The sequence below is a fragment of the Danio aesculapii genome, chromosome 15, assembly GCF_903798145.1.
Source record: "Danio aesculapii chromosome 15, fDanAes4.1, whole genome shotgun sequence".
Taxonomy (NCBI): Eukaryota; Metazoa; Chordata; class Actinopteri; order Cypriniformes; family Danionidae; genus Danio; species Danio aesculapii.
The window spans coordinates 17,438,334-17,453,473 of record NC_079449.1 but is presented as its reverse complement, the minus strand read 5'-3'; the positions used below and the strand labels follow the sequence as shown (position 1 = coordinate 17,453,473).

The window sequence follows — 15,140 nt, the reverse complement described above, 5'->3', positions numbered from 1 at the left end:
ACAATGTAATCCTTCAAAACAGAGGACAGAATCACACTGCATTGAACAAAATGTAGCTGCATTTTCATTTCGTTGCCTACTGCATTTCGTTGCCGTGTACTTGTACATGTACATGTGTAATGACAATAAAGTTGAACCTAATCTAATCTAATCAAAAAATGTTATTTTAAAATGGGTAAAAATCTAACTACATATAATAACTTTGAAAACAATGCCCTCTGTATATTTTCATATTCTCATTTGTGCATTCAAGAATGAACTGAAGGAGCTTAATGTTACTCTGTGTGATACTGATCAACTTTCATTGTGTTATTAAATCAACCACCCTTGAAAATGTTATTAGTCCTTTATTGACATTGAATGATATTTACTGCAGATTACATAACAAAAATGACTGTTTTTTTATTATATTTTTACAATTACTTATTTAAAAGCAAATGCAGCAATAGGAAAAAAAGCTGAGAAATAAGTCATTTAAATGTCATCTTTGGAAATATTAAAGCAAAATCAAAATGTACACGCATATAGTAAGTTTTAACATCATCTCAAGGTCATATAATTCCTAATGATTAAACAGACAAACAATCATTTCAGTCATTTTGAAATGTTGATTCTAACAGGTGAACATCTGTTTTTAAATATTTTTCTAATTACGTCTTTGATTTCAGCCGTGTTTAAAACATAAATGATGGGATGTAGCATTGGTGGAATAACATGAGCCAGAGATGTGCTGAGGACTCTTGTATTTGATGAAAGAGAGTTAGTTGATGTAGCAATGAAAATACAAATTATTGGAAGGAAAAATGATCCCACTAACAACAAGTGGGATATGCATGTCTTCAGTGCTTTTAAACGTCCTTCCCAAGTTGTAATTTTACTTAAAGCAAGAAAAATGCCCAAATATGACAGGACTATAATGAACGATGGTGCTACAACATATAAAGCTGTGTAGAGTTGTGCAATTAAAGCATTCATGCTATTGTCATTACAAGCCAACCTATACACTGGTCCATAGTCACAATAATAACTGTATATCTTGTTGGATTCACAGAAAGAAAGGCGAGTGATCAAAGACACTGACAAGGCCACCATAAAAGCATTGAAGGCCCAAACTATCAAAAAAATTAAATACATGAATGTATAATTGACAATCAAGTGATACCTTAATGGCAAGTAAATTGCAATGAAGCGGTCATATGCCAGAACAACAAGAGCAAAACTCTGCACAGTACTAAAAAAATGAACAAAAAACATGTTGGCCAAACATGCATTGTAGGTGATGTACTGGGAGTCAAACAGAAAAGTCTTCATCATGTTAGGAATCAGAGCATTAGTTTCACCAAAGTCAGCCAAGGCCAAGTTAAACACACCAATGTACTTTGGACTGTGCAGACTCCGGTACAGAGCTATTAAAACAAGGACTAAAGAGTTTCCAGATACAGATATAAAATATGTAATGCATAAGAACATATAGTAATAATTGCTGTAGTGTATACCTGAAAGTCCAATGATGAAAAAGTATTCAGGATACATGCTTGACATATTGTGGGATAAACTCATGTCAGCTTTGTTTTGCACAGGCTGAAAATAAAAGTTAGCAAAAATAAGCAAAATAGTATATTTATAAGCATATTATATTGAACATTTTAAAAATAGCTTTACATAAACTTTCTACATAATACTGAAATCACGGACCTTATTAAATAAACAGCCTTAGAATCAGAGCAAGCAATGACAGTGACTGTCTGAAAGATTGAGATCTGCTTTGAATTAAATTACTCTGCTATAAATGCTCATCCTTACTATCAAGTGATCATTGAACATGCGTCACTGAATCCTAATTTATCTAATGATTCATCTCTTCAGAGATTTCAGACAACACAGTGATGCAATACTTGTATGTTGAAGTAAATGTTTTACATGGCTCAATCGTCCAAGCAGGAAAGCTTTGCTGGAAATTAAATAGCAATTCATTACTGGGGAAATATTTTATCCAAGCCGACTGTAAGTGCATGAATATAAAGATGTTTTTGACAGCAAGGGTTCTAAAACATTCAAAACCCAGACAGGTCCCAATAAGATTGTCAAAACAGTTAATTGTGTGGTCAACCATAAGCTATGAGAATGCTTTTGTGCACACACAAATAACTAAAATAATGACTTTATTCTACAGTTTCTTCTCTTTGGCATCAGTTCAGGACCCCTCATGACAGCACTGTTCTCAGTACTATCCTCATCAGTAGTGCAACCTGTGTAAACCAGTGTTTTATTTACAAAAACAGCCCCATCAGCGTATTTGGAGACATAACCTCTACACACTAAACAATCATTGCTCGGGTATCCTCTCTAAGATCAGTCTTTTGTGTTATAAATCTATTATTTGGCTCGGGTGTAATGTCGTGGATTAAAAAGTTAAGTTTCATGATTTCTATTTAAACTTTTATAAGGACTATAACTGTTTATTAGGAATGACATTTAACTAAAATGTCTGAGGGGAGATGTCCTGAGCAAAGAGTACCTCCCCCCAAAAAATAACTAAATAAATAAAGCAGGGATATGTTTCAGCGTTTCAGGGATATGTATGGTTTTGACTGGGAGGGCCTGTGCTAACTCTGATGGGTGGTCTGGCACCCAGTGGTTGGGCCCTACCAGCCAACCGAGATAGCAAGCACTTTTGGGCCAATTTATAAAGTAAAGTTCTGCTCAGTCTCAGAATCAGTCAAATCCAATCAATCTAATCCTGTTAGATTCAAGCAAAAAAAATCTTTAAAATATGTTTTAGAACAAATTGATGAATTTACATTTTAATGTATATTCTTTAATTCATTCATTCATTTTTTTTTCGGCTTAGTCCCTTTATTAATCTGGAGTTGCCACAGCGGAATGAACCGCCAACTCATCCAGCATTTTGTTTTATGCAGCGGATGCCCTTCCAGCTGCAACCCATCACTGGGAAACACATACACACACACCACGGACAATTTAGCCTACCCAATTCACCTATACCGCATGTCTTTGGACTGTGGGGGAAACCGGAGCACCCGGAGGAAACCCATGGGAATGCAGGGAGAACATGCAAACTCCACACAAAAATGCTAACTGACCCAGCCGAGGCTCGAACCAGCGACCTTCTTGCTGTAAGGCGACAGCACTACCTACTGCGCCACTGCGTTGCCCAGTTGAATGTATATTCATGTTAAATACACTATATGTATATATGTTAAATCTTATATACACTATATGTTTGCATAGACACTGACTTGTGTGATTCAGAGTGTAGATTTTAAAAACACCAGACATAAGAGCACTAAAATAGTCTAACTGTAAGACAACCAAATTCAAAGGAAATTTTTTTTAACATATAAAAATTCTGATTTATTAAATTACAATTGCCAATAATTAAAATTAACACAATTCATATTCAGATTGTTTTGGCATATATTAGCTCCATAGAAGGTCAGCCATTAGTGACCATCTTTAAATGTGGTTTATAATTTACTGAACTTGAACAATTAGGCATTTTACTGACACTGTGTGAGCCTGCAGAGTAAGTGTCAGAAACATGATCTTCTGCATACTAATTTCATTTAATTCATTACTGTGCAGGAAAGAACGAAATGCAAACAAACAACAAAAACTCTGGGAAACCTGGGTTATACATTTAAACTGAAGCATATTTGGAAAAAATATATATATTTGGTGACACTTTATTTAGTCTGTTTGAATGAATTTAAGTTACATTACATCTGCATGCCAACTAATTCTCATTAGATTATAAGTAGACTGTTAGGTTAAGGTTAGGGTAAGTGTAAGTTGACATGTACTTGCAAAGTTTCTTATAGTCAGTTAAATGTCTGTTGGAGGAGCAGAATCAGCAGATATTAAGCAGACAGTCTACTAATACTCAAATGGACCATCAAAATAAAGAGTTACCTTTTTTCAGTGTTCATTAAAATGGTTTTGTAAAAAGTGAATCACATTTATCTGACTTAACACATTCAATGAACATGAAATATTTTATTGTGAGTAATGATGTCAACACAATAAAGATCTGTGTCTTCAAACACACTACAATGTTTAGCCCTTTTCGGTGTCTTTTGGAGTAAACAAAAATCAAAAAGTACAATTCTCACACAAACTATGAAAATATCCGTTTTTTAAACTTCTTTCTAATGGTGTCTTTGATTTCAGCTGTGTTCAATACATAAATGATAGGATTTAGCATTGGTGGAAGAGTAAATGAAAGAGATGTGCTAATGATCCTGACATTGGGAGTGAGAGTAGTAGTTGATGAAGCAACAAAAATGCATATTACTGGAAGAAAGAATAAACCGACTATCAAAAGATGAGAAACACAGGTCTTCAGAGCTTTTAGACGTCCTTCCCAAGTTGTAATTTTACTTAAGGCAAAAAAAATTCCTAGATATGAAAGAGCAATAAGGATCACAGGTGCTACTAGGAACATAACTGCAATGACATTTGTTATTATCTTATTAATGGTACTGTCATTGCACGCTAACCTCAACACTGGTCCATAGTCACAATAATAACTTTCTACCACGTTAGATTTACAGATTGAAAGTCTTGTCATCAAAGACACTGACAGAGCCACCACTAAAGTGTTTAATGTCCATATTCCTAAAAATACAATTAACATGACAATATTATTTACTATGGTATGATATCTTAGTGGCAAGCAAATTGCAACGACACGATCAAACGCCAAGACAACAAGAGTGGCACTTTGTACATTTATAAAATAGTTCACAAAAAACATGTTGGCCAAACAAGCATTATAGGAGATGTACTGAGAGTCAAACAAAAAAGTCTTTAACATGTTAGGGATCACTGCATTAGTTTCACCAAAATCAGCCAAGGCCAAGTTAAACACACACAAGTATTTTGCACTGTGCAGACTCCTGTCAAGAGCTATAATTAAAAGAACTATAGAGTTTCCAATTACAGTGATACAGTATATAATAAATAAGAAAATATAATAGTAACTGCTGTTTGGTATACCTGAAAGTCCAATGATGAAAAAGTATTCAGGATGCACAATCGAGTTATTCCCGTATAAACTCATGTCAGCTTTGATGTTTAAGGTTTTATGTAGCTTAAAAATGCCATTCTGAAATAACCAAAATAGTACATTTACAAGACAGTCATTATATAGATTTAACCATTTCATAAATGCTGAAAATATGCGCTTTTGTAAATGTTACATAATATACCACATACACATACACTTTTTAAAGTCAGAATGATAACAATGACTGACCATACACCTGTAAGCTGCTTTGAAATAAAACTCCCTGATATAAATGCTTGTCCATATTCTCATGTTGCAAAGATCATTGGACACGTGTTTCTCAATATTTAAATATATCTTATGATTCATCTCTTGAGAGATTTCAGACAACAAAATGATGTAATATTTATTTAATGAAGTAAATGTTCTTGCCGTTGGTTTCTTTTGTCTGCTATTGTCTGCCACACTATTCCCCTTCATGTTTTCACTACTGCACATAATATTACAATAACTCAAAATTACATTTTACATACTTTCAGTCATATTTCAAGATGTTGAGACATCAAAAATAATATGTTTTGTAGATATTTATGGTAATTTGCATAATGTCATAGAAAGCAGAAGAGTGGGGTTTTGTGAAGACTAAGCATTTTTGTTGGTTCAAAAATTCATGGCCATTGGCAATTAGTTAAAGAGTCAATACACTCAAGCATGCTAGTGTGTGCCGGCCCTAGTTGCTTATCCATTGTCACTTCCAGGTTTATATTGGACCTCATTCACTTATTGCCACAGGCCAGGGATTTTTGAACCATCAAAAATATTGTCTTCTCAAAACTTCCCTTTCCTGCTCTCTCTCCAGACTTTAGCCAGTACTCAAGCTAAGCGTTCTTTTCCCGACTCCAGCCAGTAGTCAAGCAAAGCCTGCTTTTTTTGTTCCAGTCTGTACTCAGGACAAGCCTGCTTTCCAGACTTCAGCCAATTTTCAAGCCAGGCCTGCTTTCCATACTCCAGTCAGTACTCAATCCAAGCCTGCTTTCCAGGCTTTAGCCAGTACTCAATCCAAGCCTACTTTCTAGACTCCAGCCAGTACTCAAGGCAAGCCTGCTTTCCAGACTTCAGCCAGTACTCATGGCAAGCCTGCTTTCTAGACTTTAGCCAGTACTCAATCCAAGCCTACTTTCCAGACTTTAGCCAGTACTCAATCCAAGCCTACTTTCCAGACTTTAGCCAGTACTCAATCCAAGCCTGCTTTCCAGACTTTAGCCAGTACTCAAGGCAAGCCTGCATGCTTTCCAGACTTCAACCAGTACTCAAGCCAAGCCTGCTTTCTAGACTCCAGTCAGTACTCAATCCAAGCATGCTTTCCAGACTTCAACCAGTACTCAATCCAAGCCTGCTTTCCAGACTCCAGCCAGTACTCAAGGCAAGCCTGCTTTCCAGACTTCAGCCAGTACTCATGGCAAGCCTGCTTTCTAGACTCCAGCCAGTGCTCAAGCCAAGCCTGCTTTCCAGACTCCAGCCAGTACTCAAGGCAAGCCTGCTTTCTAGACTTCAGTCAGTAGTCAAGTCAAGCCAGCCATTCTGACTCCCGTCAGTATTTAAGGCAAGGCTGCTTTCCAGCAGCCAGTACTCAATGCAACTCTCCTCTTCAGATTTCAGCTACAGTAGTCTGTCAGCCAACCCTACACTGGTCTCTGTCTGTCCCAGCTCCCCTTCAGCCAATGACACCTGGCATTGTGTTTTTGCCATGGTACCTCAAGCACTTGCTCCCTCTGTGATAGTGACTCCCCTAAATTCACCTTCAGCGCTGATCTGTGGACTTTATCTCTGGCTCCATTGGGCTCATCCCTACTCTTGAGTCCATATTAACAGGCTCAGTAGCATTGGCTCCAACGAGGTCTTCTGTATCTTTTTGGGCCCTTCAGATTCTCTGTGACCCTGGCTCCAAACACATTAGCTCTGTCACTGTTAGTTGGTCCCCTAATGTTATCCACCCTGGCTCCTTCTGCCATCTACTCCATAGTGGGATACCATCATAACTGGACATACCCTCTACCCTCTAGTTTCTGAAGGGTCAACATTGCCCCCTTGACCCTCTCCTCTTTCAGTTTTTTTACAGCGTGAGGTCACGCCCTGTCAGAGGGGAAAGTACAGTAAATGTCATGTATGTGCCCTGTCTTGTGTTCTTTTTAGTTTTTTTCAGCCATCATTTAGCCATTTGTTTTTACGTTTGTTTGAATACAGCTCATTGTCCCTGTATATATAGTGTGCCTGGCTGTATTCAAACCCCACATTCCACTTAAAGGAGTGAATGAAAGAGTAAGTGAATTAATGCACTGAGTGCACCATAAGGAATACTATTTTGTTTGTGTTTAGTGTTTTTCTGGCTGTTAAATCCATTAACCAACTGTATTTGATTTTGAACTTCTTGGTCAAACCCTGTGATAGTTATTTAATAGTGAGTTTCTATTAGAAATGAAGCAAAGTATTTTGATTTCTGTCATGTATACAAATGCTAACCTAAAATTTAAATAATAATTTATTTAGAAACTTCTAGAGACATGATTCCTCTTTGAATTCCATCTTGTGGTCAGATGCAGAAATTAATTTGACGTGTAAACTCTCAAAGTGCTTGATGGGTGTTCCACAGCTTTTCAGTGTAGATCCTTTGTACAATGACCAGTAATATTTCAGACCCCACTATAAATTACTGCTGCCTCAAATTGTGCACTTTTTAATGTATAGGGGTGATTTAAATACAATACTGTGTTTCATCAGTTTATTGTCAAGTCTCGTTGTTTATCAGTGCTTTTGCATGTGATCTTCTTGTGTTTTGGATTCTTCGCATTAAAAGCAATTTCATAAATTTGTATCCCTGTCTTCATTCCTGCGCATACCTGTGATAATATTGTGAAGAACTAAATTTAGAAAGGCTGCCACTATATAAGAGACAATTATCAATGAACTGAACTCTTACTACAATTTTATCTACAAAGTTATACAAATAATCAAATTCTTAAAAAATGTCATTGTTTATTATAACTTTTTATTAATTAATATTAACTATGATAACTCCAATTTTGCAGATCTGATTTAGTTTTTTTAATTGAATATCTGAGCTGTGTTTAAAACATAAATGCTGGAATTTAGAGTTGCCAGAACAGCATATGACATACTGATGGCCCAGTCATGTTCAAAATAAAGTAATGTTTATGCAGATTATAGTAGGGAAAAAAGATGATATTAATAACAGATGATACATAGTATTTCGTGCACCTAATGAGAAAATAATGACTGAATTAGAGTGATGGAAACTCTAATACAAACACTAATACAATGAATAAATATATATAAAATAAAGTCTAATACTTTACTGTGACAAATTTGTTTTGATTTCTCTATATTACATTCAGCAAAGTTGCATCATCTTTGATTGGCAGTTTAAGAGTGTTTACACCAAGAAGAACTTGGAATAGAAACAGCTCTGACGCTTGGGAACATCATGTCTCCCATCACCTTGAGTTCGGTAGATCAAAACATCATTAAAGAAAGTTTTTGTAATTAGGGCATTAACCTGTGACATTGCAAAACAACTTGACGCTTTTTTTTTTCAGCATTACAAAAGCTGATACAATAAATCAACAATAGCCATTTTTAACTGCTATTAAAATAAGGAAACAGCTATGAATATAGGGAGTGAGTTGAAGAATACAAGGTGGACACAGATGTCATTAATTGTGGAAAACAAGAAGCTTTATTCATAAATGACAAACATAATGACAAAGTGTGGTAGTTTAAAGCAATATTTTAAACTAAGCAGCCTAATCACAATGATGGTGTCCATTTTGAAATGACAATAAAAATGCACAGTAGTCATTTGTAAACAGTATGGTTTACACAAGAAATTCAGCAAACTCTTTCATTTTGCAATGTTGTCTTTGAATGGTGCAGGTTTGTTTTTAAACATTTTTCGCAATAAGTCTTTGATTTCAGCTGTGTTTAAAACATAAATGATGGGATTTAGCATTGGTGAAATAGTATATGCCAGAGATGTAGTGATGACTCTGGCATTAGGAGCGAGAGCAAGCAACCACGCAGCAATGTATGTACAGGACATAGGGAGAAAATAAATCCCTACTAACAACAGATGTGAAACACAGGTCTTCAGTGCTTTTAAACGACTTTCCCAAGTTGTAATTTTATTTAAAGCAAGAAAAATTCCTATATATGACAGGACTATAATACCCAGTGGTACAACTAGGTATAAACATGTGATGAAGGATCCCATAAACTTATTAATACTATTGTCATTACATGCCAGCCTATACACTGGTCCATGATCGCAAAAATAACTCTGTATCACATTGGAATCACAAAATGAAATTCGAGTGATCAAAGACACCATCAGGGCCACCATCGAAGAGTTGAATGCCCATTTTGCTGAAAGAATTAATGTTATACTGGAATTGTTTACAATAGCATGATATCTTAATGGCAAACATATTGCAACAAAGCGATCATACGCCAGAACAACAAGAGTGAAACTTTGCATAGTGCTAAACAGGAACACAAAAAACATGTTCACCAAACAAGCATTATAGGTTATGTACTGTGAGTCAAACAGAAAAGTCTTCATCATGTTAGGAATCAGTGCATTAGTTTCACCAATATCAGCCAAGGCCAAGTTAAACACAACAATGTACTTTGGACTGTGCAGACTCCGCTCAAGAGCTATAATGAGAAGGACTACAGAGTTCCCAATTATAGTAATAAAATATGTAATAAATAAGAAAATATAGTAATAGGAGCCATATGGTATACCTGAAAGTCCACTGATGAAAAAGTATTCAGGACGAACAATAGAGGTATTCTTGTAAGAACTTGCATTTAAGGAACTCATGACAGCTTTGCGTTTGGTCTTTTGTACAGGCTGTAAATAGAATTTATCAAAAAGACACAAGCTAAATATAAACATCACAGTACGGTAACAAAACTTAAAACAACACATATCACATAAATAATATTTCACATGTTGAAAATATACCTTCATACAAATCTGCTGCAAAACATTTCAGCCACAGAATAACCATAAAGTCTATGCTAACAATGACAGTGACTATGAATTAAGAAGGTTAGTACCCGTCCTTTTATTCTCTCAGGCTGATGACTGGCTACAAAAGTAAATCCAAATACATCTTCTGATTTATCCCTTGACAGATTTCAGACAACACAATGACGTAATGCTGTGCACTAATGAATAATGTAATACATATGCTGAAGTAAATTTTCTTGCCATTGCTTTACTTTTGATAAACATTTTGTGTACTAGTCTGCAAACTGGCCACACATTTTTTCTCCTTTACATTCATGTTAATGCACATTACATTACAATAACTCATAGATAAATCAAAGTAATGTTTACGTAAGCCATTTTAAGCAAGAACATTTTCATATATACCAACTAAAACAAAATAAAAACAATAATAAATTATATTTCCAGTCACTTATTAGTATAACTATATTAACAATAAGGTTTACACTGTGGGAAAGGTGTTGTATATTTACCCGGAAGTCAAACAAATAGGTACAATTAATATGTTATACTGCATACAGATATTTGTGCACGTCAGTGAGCTGCTATACATCAACACATATTGAAAGTTTTCACTTTCACCTTTGAATCTGCATCACAAGTACTCTGTATCTATTGTTGTCATCAGCAGACTGCAGCATTAAAAGTTAGGGGATGGCGAGTATACCAGGGCAAACAGAAAAGTATAAGAGCCACATCCTGTAAAATAGCTCTGCTACACCAACAGTATCTGAGAAAATAGCAAGAAACTATTCTAGATTGTAGAATTTGACTAAAGAGTTTGGCAATGCCCATGCCATTAAAGAGAACATTTCCTAAATAGATATAGCACCTTCCGATAAGGTCTGAATGGATAGTCTATGATATCAGCAGCCAACAAATAAAAGTGCATAGAATGTCTTATCTAAGGGTGTCCACACCTGTTCGAGGACTACTGTCCTGCAGAGTTTAGTTACAATTTGTCTCAACATACATGTGTGGAGTTCCTATCGTGCTTAGTAATACTTTGATTAGCTGGATAGGGAGTGTTTAATTAGTGTAGGAGCTAAAATCAGGGTGGTGGCCTCTAGGAGCATGATCGAAAACCCCGCAGGGGTCGACAATAAGGACTGCTCGATGGTCTGGGGTCAGCGTGCGAGACTCTTGGGACAGTAGACAGAATCGTTGCTGGCCCAATCGGGCCAGTGCTGCCTTGTCACTAAAGTTTAATTTGGCTGCGACTGTTTGTCTGTTTAGCTTCATGATCAGACTGCAGTCTTGCTTCATCTGTTATTTCTCTCTATAATTTAAGCCTATAATGCATAATTCTAGCCAATGTTTTTTTTAATAGATCGAATTGAATAGACAGATTTTTACAAAACTTGACAAGTGAAATGAGGCTCTGTATGAGAAAATCTTACTTCTCTGATTTCTATTTAGTGATGATGTCTGTGGGTGTCAAAATTAAAGTGCACATTTTCGCTTATAACATATAAATATAATTTTAGTTTTTTCAAATTTAGTTACATCACGATTGTAATTTTTTAAAATGTCAGTTGTATTTAAAAAATGTTATGCTGAATAAAAAAAGTTATGTATACAGCTGTTTGGCTTTGACACATTATTTAAAAATTTGTGGCTATTCAAATAGTTATTAACTTCGTTTTTTTTGGTGGGGCCAGTGAAATTTTGACAGTGCAAGTAAAAATTTGAACCACTAGCCCGATCGGGCCAGAGGAAAAAATCCTTAGCGTTGAACCCTGCCCTGGAAACCCTTTCAGCTACTACAACCCCCCATGCTGGATGCAGAATTCCAGAAATAGTTAGATGTGCTCTAACATTAGGCACATTTGAATCAAGATTTAAAAAACATCTGTTTAGCTGTGCCTTTACTGAATGAGCACTGTGTGTGTTAGAAAGAATAATAATAATAATAATAATACCTTACATTTATATAGCTTTTTTCAGGCCACTCAAAGCGCTTTACACAAAGGGGGGAATCTACTTATCCACCACCAGTGTGCAGCAGCACCTGGTGACGAAAGGTTACACTTTTTTAATATTTCTTTCTTTTTTTTCATTCATTCTAAACCTGTTTTAACACCTTTTAATTCTTTGTTGTTTTAATTTTTTAATCGTCTGTTTATGCTTATTTTAATCTTGTTTATGTAAAGCACTTTGAATTACCATTGTGTTTGAAATGTGCTAAATACTGTAAATAAACGTGCCTTGCCTAAAAGCTGCAAGTGAAAATACAACATATAATATATAAACATATTTTTACTACAAACTCACCTCAAAACTACAGTCGAGTGTTTGAAAACGCCATCTGTGAGATGATTCCAGTCATGTGTGTATTCGTCATGTTAATGAATCGATCAATGAAAGCATCTTACTTTTTTTTTTTTTTATTTCTTTTTATTATTTTCCCTCAGGCAATTTCTTGGGTTTCTCTGTGTGTATTTGCACAGGTTCGTGGGTTTCAAGCCCTCTAATCTTTGGAGGAGGTTTACTGCAAATCACAGCATGCTTCCTTGAGATGACATGAACGACACACAGCTTTGCTCAATCGCTAAATTCGCATTTGCGATTTTAATTTGACTAATCGCTCAGCCCAAGTATACAGTATATGCACCCTGGTAAACTAAAGGCAGGGCAGTGTTGGCCTTTTTGGCACAACAGGACTCCTTTTCCTCCCTGATCTTGCACAATACCGGTAACCAGGAGTTTCCCATATTTGCAAGCTCTCACTGTTACCTGCTAGGTAAAAACACAGCACACTGTGAGTGTACATACAGTAGTTGCAACAAGCAAGGTTGCTTGACATACATTACTCTCACAAATTTCACAAGAAGTGTGTAAAACCAATGTTGTAGACACAATCCGAGTGGTGAAGTCTGTGAATAAACCGTAGCAACTTGCTGCTGTGAAACAGGTTGTTGCAATCACTGAGCAAGTGATTTTAACTGGATTATTTTGTCCTCGTACAAGACAGAATGGCACAGAACCAGGGGGTTGTTTCTAAAATAATCTAAATGTCAGAGAGCAAAGAGTGTTGCACATGTGCAGGCATATAAACCCTTTGCTGTAATCTTAAAACAAGGTTCACAACAAAGAGAGCTATACAAAGCCCAGGAGTCATTTAAAATATTTAAAATACATTTATTGGGACTGACAATCATCATAAGAAAAGGCCAGTACAAATGGCTAGTAGCCTCTATATGTTGTGTTTCCTGCAGAAGTTGACCCAGCTCATTGCCATTGTCATATTATCTGCAACACATTAATTTATTCATATATAAAACAACTAGTGAACATGATACTTTGAATATCTGCATGTGGAACTTGCTATATCATACAGTACTATATCATAATACAGAACACAATAAAGACAAAATTGTGCATGTCTAGTCTACCCTTAGGAATATTTCACTTTATCAATGAAATTCCACCTTGTTTCATTTTTGTTTCCATTATAAAGCCAATACAGAGACAAAACAATCAATAAAGTTAGGAATTCAGACAGGATATTTGAGTCAAATGAAGAAACATGACACAGCTTTTGCTTTCTTCTTGTGTTTACATTGTACTTGCTTTGTATTATGTTTAACAAAAGTGAAATAAAGGCTCCTAAAATTAGCTCTAATACAGAAACTTACCCTTAAACACAGCTGAACTGAGAACTTTACACATTATATTTAACTTAGTGTACTTAATATACTTCTAAATTATTTGTATCCGTATAAGAATAAATCTAGTACATTCCTAATAAAGAAAACGAAATGTAGTTAGCTTGCAACATGCACAGTTTTGGCAGCTCTGTTTTTAATAATTTTTTTTATTAAATGTTTGATTTCAGCTGTGTTTAAAACGTAAAGTATAGGGTTTAGAGTTGGTGGTAGCACATATGATAGAGATGTGCTGAGGACCCTTGCATTAGGAGTGAGGGAATTCATGATTGAAGCCATGTATATGCAGAATATGGGAACAAAAAAAGATCCCGCCAACAACAGATGTGAAACACAGGTTTTCAGTGCTTTTAAACGTCCTTCCCAAGTTGTAATTTTACTTAAAGCAAGAAAAACACCCACATATGACAGGAATATGATGATCAGTGGTGCTACTAGATATAAAGCTGTGCTGAGTTTTCCCAAAAAGGAATTTATGCTGTTATCATTACATGACAGCTTATACACTGGTCCGTGATCACAATAATAACTAAGTATCACATTGCTTTTGCAGAATGACAGTCGAGTGATCATACTCACCACCACCAGAACCACAAAAACATTAAACGCCCATAGAACTAAAAACACCACAGATATGACTGTGTTATTGACGATAGCATGATATCTCAATGGCAAGCAAATAGCTACAAAGCGATCGTATGACATAACAACAAGAGTGAAACTCTGCATAGTACTAAAGAAGTGAACAAAAAACATGTTTACCATACAAGCATTGTAGGAGATGTACTGGGAGTCAAACAGAAACATTTTTATCATGTTAGGAACCAGTGCATTCATTTCACCAATATCAGCCAAGGCCAAGTTAAACACAGCAATGTACTTTGGACTGTGCAGACTGCGTTCAAGAGCTATAATGAGAAGAACTATAAAGTTTCCGATTACAGCAACAATATAAATGAAAAACAAGAAGATATAGTAATAATTGCTGTATTCTGTACCTGAAAGCCCAGTGATGAAAAAGTATTCAGGACGAACAATGGAGATATTCGATGAGAAACTTGCACTGTCAGAACTCATGGCAGCTTTGCGTTTGGTGTTTTGTCCAAGCTGAAAATAAAAATCACCAGAAAGGCATAAGCAACACATCTGTTTATATGTTAATAAAACACAATGATGTCTACTATCGATCTTTAAATCATGGAAATAGAAATGTGTTTACAGTATATGCTTTAAAATGTCCACAATTTAATCAGTCCTGTGTATAAACACAAAACTACAAAGCCATAGCAAACAATGACTGCTTGTCTTCACTCTGCAAATATAAAGATATGTTATTGCACATTCAGTCAGT

General features: G+C 35.6%; 4 protein-coding genes across 4 annotated transcripts; all 4 read right to left on the bottom strand.

Moving 5' to 3' along the window:
• Window positions 1-594: 594 nt before the first annotated feature.
• Window positions 595-1,615, bottom strand: or42e2 (odorant receptor, family 42, subfamily E, member 2). The gene has a single exon (XM_056474071.1). The coding sequence runs from the start codon at window positions 1,558-1,560 to the stop codon at window positions 595-597; it is 966 nt and encodes a 321-aa protein (XP_056330046.1). The 5' UTR covers window positions 1,561-1,615.
• A 2,523-nt stretch (window positions 1,616-4,138) lies between these two features.
• On the bottom strand, window positions 4,139-5,122 carry or42d2 (odorant receptor, family 42, subfamily D, member 2). Its single transcript, XM_056473917.1, has one exon. The coding sequence runs from the start codon at window positions 5,081-5,083 to the stop codon at window positions 4,139-4,141; it is 945 nt and encodes a 314-aa protein (XP_056329892.1). The 5' UTR covers window positions 5,084-5,122.
• A 3,826-nt stretch (window positions 5,123-8,948) lies between these two features.
• On the bottom strand, window positions 8,949-9,959 carry or42c2 (odorant receptor, family 42, subfamily C, member 2). The gene has a single exon (XM_056473906.1). The coding sequence runs from the start codon at window positions 9,927-9,929 to the stop codon at window positions 8,949-8,951; it is 981 nt and encodes a 326-aa protein (XP_056329881.1). The 5' UTR covers window positions 9,930-9,959.
• A 3,929-nt stretch (window positions 9,960-13,888) lies between these two features.
• or42c5 (odorant receptor, family 42, subfamily C, member 5) lies at window positions 13,889-14,893 on the bottom strand. The gene has a single exon (XM_056474007.1). It carries the CDS (start codon window positions 14,864-14,866, stop codon window positions 13,889-13,891), a length of 978 nt encoding a protein of 325 aa, XP_056329982.1. The 5' UTR covers window positions 14,867-14,893.
• Between the last annotated feature and the right edge of the window lie 247 nt (window positions 14,894-15,140).